The 6,343-nt window shown below is 49.9% G+C and overlaps 1 protein-coding gene across 1 annotated transcript; it reads right to left on the bottom strand.

Moving 5' to 3' along the window:
* Positions 1–846: 846 nt before the first annotated feature.
* LOC133910986 (probable protein phosphatase 2C 31) lies at positions 847–3,719 on the bottom strand. Its single transcript, XM_062353221.1, has 4 exons — positions 2,311–3,719; positions 1,968–2,081; positions 1,401–1,665; positions 847–1,322 (listed from the first exon to the last, which is right to left on the bottom strand). Exons 1-4 carry the CDS (start codon positions 3,679–3,681, stop codon positions 1,207–1,209), a joined length of 1,866 nt encoding a protein of 621 aa, XP_062209205.1. The 5' UTR covers positions 3,682–3,719; the 3' UTR covers positions 847–1,206.
* Positions 3,720–6,343: the final 2,624 nt, after the last annotated feature.

The raw sequence follows: 6,343 nt of genomic DNA, 5'->3' as shown, positions 1-6,343 counted from the left end.
AGAAACTTTTTACTGCCCACTTGCACAAATGATATGGGCGATTACGTCCGTAGGCTCTCGACTAGGCGTGCGTGTGTTGTGTTGCAATAGTTGACCTACCAGACGAGTCATAAACTAAACTACGCCCTCGGAAGGCTTCCGAAGGCATCGAGCTCTCAACCAGGACCGACGAATTCAAACCTGATAAATCAACGCAGATTCTGCTCATATCTCTTTCTTATACAACTCCATCGACATCTTATTGTCGGTTTTCCAGGCATATAGCTGGGAATCTGTCGACCTTGTGTCCTCAGTTATACACCTTGTTACTTGTGCTCTTCTCCCAGTCTTTATACTATAGCTAAAAGTATTTCTGCTAAAAAGATAATGCTAGTTTAAACGATGTGATTTGCTTTCATAACACTAGAGAAACTTCGAAACAAGGGGGCATTGGTTCAAACGATTTATCTTCTCCATTTCGCGGGAGTAGGCTTCATTTGGCATTGTCACATTCGACTGTATTTTAACACGTGATCTTTCTAGCGGTGTATAGTATTTTAGCCTTCAAACAGTACGACTGTGATAGCCATTGACACAGTCGAGTTGAACGTTGATGAACCATTGGGGATATTTTAATCTGTGTTTTTGCGAAAGCCACGGACTGATCTTTTTTTTTTTTTTTGGCACTGAAAAGAACCTGACATGGGCGCTGTGGCGTTTTCCCCCGAGGGGATACACCATCACACAACGATGTTTAGTCACATTCCTTTTCTTGGGGAAGACATGAAAGGACTAAGCGAACCTTGATCCGCCTGTTTGAATGACAATGACTTGATGCTAGCGACATGAATCCAGCCTTTTGTTGAATATACTTTTCTTCCCCTTCTTTCGATCGCAATCATGCGAAAAGCCTAATTACATACTACCAGATATATATTTTTTCCTTTTTTTTAGGATTACATAAGCCTACTAGAGTTCCTCCTGCCGAACTATGTACAACAGTTCCGGCGGAAGCGAACACGGTTCTCTCTGATGGTGAAACGAGAGCCGAAGGTAGCTCGTTCATGGCGCATGTGCTTCGGCGATCGGCAGCACAGTACCTTCGCCGTCCAGATCCTCAACTATACCCTACTGATGGAAAGCATCCGGTTCCATTTCCGTCTCCTCTTTCAACTCTGCGTCCTGAAACGCTTTGAACTCCTGAAACTTGCCGAGGTGCGGGCGCGCCTAGACAGAGGATCGCCAGATCCTCCCCTCGAACGAGATCACGATGATGGACACGTCGTCATGGTAGTGCCTCCTCGCGCCGTGCGGTATGTCCAGCAGCTCGTGCGACGCCATGCCTGCGATTCAGTCCGGTATCAACACATCAGTGCCATGAAACTGGTTGGCCCTGCTGGCATTTTGACACGACTGCTCACCGGCTTTCCTCGCAGCGCGGATCACTAGCTCCGCGACGAGGTGCTGCGCGGGGTCGCCGTCGGGCTGCTCGGCGGTGAACGCCTCCACCTGGTCGACCACCTCCTTGTTGGTGAAGTACTGGTAGAGCCCGTCGGAGGACAGAACCAGGAACTTGTCCTGCGCGCCGATGCGGTGGTGGCACAGCGACGGGGTGCACGTCACGTATGGGTCCGTGCCAACGTAGTTGATCTTGAAGGCTTCCAACAACCTGCTGTTCCACTTTGGCTGCCAGAGAAAATAACGGGCATCGACGGAGTTGTCAGATATGCAGATTGACAGTTAAGAAAATTCAGATGATTGGGACAACTCGTCCTACGGAATTAATCGGAAACGGCTACATGATTGGTTGCTCGCAGTTTTAGTGCTAGAATGTGATAGCACAATCGTAGAGCATGTTCAGAAGAACTGCACATCCTTAACGATATGCAGAAGAAATTCCACCAAACTGCAGAAGCTTGACTGGCAACAGAAATGTACTTGAGCATGTTCACTGAAAAAGAAAGGCAGAAGCACAGTATTTCTGTCACCTGCTTCAGGTAGCCAACCCCAAATGCTCTTGTCACGTTGAGCTTCCCCTTTACCCGGCCATTGACTATCGCGTTCCGATCATTCAGATGATGCTCCTTGATCCTCATCACCTCCTGCATCACCCAAAATTCCGACAAGAACAGGTTGATGAACTGAACATCGATGCACTACATGACCCAGGATTTACTGGGAGCGCAGTTTTGGAAAATTCAATTGTTACAGGTTGGTCACTGTCTTATAAATTAAAGTTCTTCTATTTTTTAGCTAACGAGAACATATGACGATGAAATCTTATTCCTACTTTCAAACTCTGAAAAGAGAACAGAGGAAAAGACGGTGTACCTCCTCGACCGCCGTGCTATGCTCTGGGGTAAGCTGCACGGCCTGGAGGCCGTCCCTGTCGTGCGCCTCGAGCTCGCGCATGATCTCAACCTTGAACTGCTGCAGGTCCTTCGCCGCCTTGCCGAGGATGTCCTTGAGGTCCGGCTCCGGCCTCCGCGCCAGCACGGCGCGGCTGTCCCCGACGTTCATCACGTACAAGTCAGCACCCTTCATCAGCATCACCAGAACGCACGACCCCATCAACCCCAGCTCCGGGCTCTCGACCGCGCGCTCCTCCGCCGCATCGAAGAACGCCTCCTCTGTCTTCCGCAGCGCCCGCGCCAGCGCCCTCAGGACGTCGCGGTGCATTGCTGTGGCTACGTTGCCTGGCACGGGCCGTTCCATGCGTCTACGCTTAGTCTCTACTCTGTCGACGTCCGCCTGCGCGAAACAGAGGTGTTCGGCATTGGCTGGAGCGAGTTCCTGGTGAATGCACCTGGCACCGTCGCCGCCTTGGATGTCGTCCCAGAGCACGCCCTTGAGCTCGCGGTGCACGGCGACGTAGAGGTTGGCGAAGAGGTAGTCAGTCGCGTCCGGGCCGTTGAAGCCATCGTAAATCCCGACGAACACCCACCCGTGCTCCTCCGAGACGGCAACGTGGAACCGGTCCTCGCCGGCCATGCCTTGAGCCCACTCCACATTGCCATTCGGCGGCGAGCGGTGGTCCCCGTCGCTGAAGGATATCTTTACCGGCTCAGCAGGTTCATGTTGCCGAACGCCGTAGCGCGGCGACCCGAACCGGAGCCTGGAGGCGGTCTTTTCCAAGAACCGGAGAAGCGATCGCTCATCGCTGCGGCGGGAGCGCGCGGCGCGGCGCTCAGCGATGAGCTGAGAGACGCTGAGCTGGAGCCTAACAGAGGAAGAGGCCGACAAGGAGCGGTCAAGCGCGCTTGGCATGAAGGGGCGGTCCGAGGGTGAACCGGAGATGGTGGACGCGGAGCCCGATGTCCCCAAAAAACGGCCGGACATGGACTGAAGCGGTCCGGACATGGACAGCCTGGGCGGCGCGGCCTGGAGCGGCACGGCGGCGAAGGAGCGCGAGCTCTCGAAGGTGCACGCGGTCGACGGCGGCCATGTCAGCTCGTTGAACAGGCGGAACGACGGCATCGACGCGGACGTCGCCACGTTGGCGCTGATGGCAGCGCCGGACAGAGAGAAGAACGACGGCTCAGACGACATCGCGGAAGCCGTCGGGCGCTGATCGAAGGCGGCAGCCGACGGCACGTAGGTGAAGGAGTGGCCATGGCTGTCGTCGGGGAGCGGGTCGGACGCGACGGCGGCGGCGTATGGGTCGCCGGAGAAGCATGGGTTCTTGGTGATGCCATTGCCCATTTTGTTTTCTCGGGCTTTGGATTTTGGGGATCGGCGGAGTGGTGGGGGGGGGGGGGGGGGGAGGGAGTGGATGAGTTGACCTTTTGGGAAAGGGAGGTTGGGGGGAGAGGGGTGGTTTGTTTATGGGAGTTGACTATAGTTGGAGTTGAGTGATGCAACAAGGGGCAGGCCCACTTTCGAGTGAATGGTGGTGCTCTTGCTTGGAGTACCCTACAACTCAATACACTACAGTTTCTCTAGCAATGCTTTCCCATGGAAGGCTTTCAAGCCATTGTGGGGCTCTAGGATGGATTGAAGTGGCTCTATTTTCCCGCTTTATATAGAGACGATGCGAGTGTGTAGCACGTAATGGATAACTCGAACGATAAGTGTAGCCACATCCAAAGCGAGGATATGATTAGATTTATTGAGAAATTTAAACGTTCATGTATCTCAGAGATATGATGACGAGCGGTGCACTTATTTCTATGCGCGGGCATGCGAATTTTTAACTCATGCAAACTTAGTACGGGACAAAATGCATCGGACGACAGGTCACAGTTTGGATGCAAGTGGTAACATGTATGGTTAAATGGAGGTATCCCATCAAGCTAACCTATTTTACAAACGTCAAGTGGTAACACGTATGGTTAAATGGAGGTATCCCATCAAGCTAACCTATTTTACAAATGTCGTTCATTGATATATGATGTATTTGAATTTAATATGTTATATATATTTTCACATATTACACGAGTGAAATGATGAATAGTGCATCGATCCTTGTGCAACATTGCAACCGGATGCACAGAGGTCAATGAGATGACATACAATGTGTCTAATATCCTTTAACTTACTAACTCGATACATTATAAATATTACCATATCGTCTTTGAGATGCAAAGTATCCATTCTCGTATTCATAAATGGGGTGCATCTTTGATCTCTATTGTTGGCGCATGAAGATATCTTACACGAACAAGTGCGGCGAGGGCTCACTCACAGGAGTGGCTCAAACTTGGAGAAGAAGTAGAGAGAGAAATACCAAATATGTTGATGGTAAAAAGGATTGGTCCCTTGACCTGATGGTCAAAGGTCTATATTTATAGAGCTATCCAGGGTACAGATATACATGTATGCTCTTACAGCGATATAAAATATTGTAATACGTCATAGGCCTAGAGCCGCTTGAATCACACAGCACGGGTCTAAGTGGGATACCTTTGCTTATAACTTAGAAGATATTATCTACTATGGTGATACAATGATGCAAGTGACCCTAAAAGACTTGCAGTCACCTATTGCGGTGCCACACTCCCAAGATGTTAGGATGGCCTCCACTTGCATCGCATTAAATGTATGTCACCTCCTTGCAGGCGGAGGATGGCTGGTGGGCTCGCTCTGGTTGATCTTTTTACAAGGTCTGATGCCCCTTCCTGTGGGCTCCAGGGAGCCCACCTAGGCTCCGGGAGACTATGGCTCCAGGAGGCTGGGGTTTTGCGAGGTTGTGGCTCCGAAAGACTGGGGCTTCAGGAGGCCAGCAAAACCAAGGCGTCCAGGGTCCTCAAAGACGACCGTCAATCTCCCTCGAAGGATGACTTCTTCTCCAGTCTTGGGGGACAATAGCCGGAGGGGCCCAAGGGCTCCAGAGGAGCTCCTGGTGGTGACCTTTTAGCAATATCTGTGGGTTGGGGTATTTTTCCCAATAATACCCCCTCATTCACTAGCCCAAGGTGAGAAGGGGTGAGCGGATGTAAAAGGAACTAGCTCCAGCCCGACATCGTAGTCAGGATATCCCATGACATAACTTCAATTCATAGAGTAATCTCTCAGTAATAACCGTAAGCGATGATGTCGAGGCCTGATGGAAGCGGCAAGACTCAAAGGTGTAGATAACGTCGGAGTCGAAGGCCGTTGAGATGTTGGCAGAGGCACCATGTTTTAGAGTCCATGCGGAAGCCGGAGTAAACCCTTCAGCTTCTCCAATGATGAGTCTTCTTGCCACTTGAACCATCATTGCGAGGGTTGTGCGTGGAGACAAGATATTTTTTTATTCTCAACATAAGTACTAGATGACGTGTGGTAATGGCAGTGCGTCTGACGGGGTCATACACAATCTTGCTTGGGGTCTTGTACCCATGATTCTTGAATATGTCGAAAGGGGCTTGGCTCATAAATACGATGAGACAGGTGCGTGAAAAACCCGGGTGCCACCGCAGGATGATGCCATGTGGACGGGGATCAGCTAAAGCTCTTGATGATATCTTGAATTATTAAAAAATGAGATCAAGAAATTAAAGAAAAAAAATAGAAAGATGCTACAACCCGAAGACCGCTCTTGATGATATCTTGAATTACTAAAGAAACATAGATGATAAAAGTGGACTTGGTTTTCACACCAAGAAAAAGGAGAATAACCGAACAAGGCATAATAGAAGACATCAAAAGAAATATCAAGATACAAAGAAGATGAGCAAGAAAGAAAAGAAAAGTCTCGCATATATTTTGTACTTCAATTGTAAGGAAATGTGACACTTTGCCTCAAGTTGTCCTAGCAAGCTTGATGAGAAGCCAAAGACATCAAAGAGGCAAATCGGCATGAAGAAAGACAATGTGACTAGAAGCAAAAATATGACTTGTTATAATTATCGAGAGAAATAGCATATTGTTAAGAATTGTCCAA

The sequence above is a fragment of the Phragmites australis genome, chromosome 3 (genome assembly GCF_958298935.1).
Source record: "Phragmites australis chromosome 3, lpPhrAust1.1, whole genome shotgun sequence".
Taxonomy (NCBI): Eukaryota; Viridiplantae; Streptophyta; class Magnoliopsida; order Poales; family Poaceae; genus Phragmites; species Phragmites australis.
The sequence above is the reverse complement of the archived record's forward strand: the minus strand, read 5'-3'. Positions and strand labels throughout refer to the sequence as shown.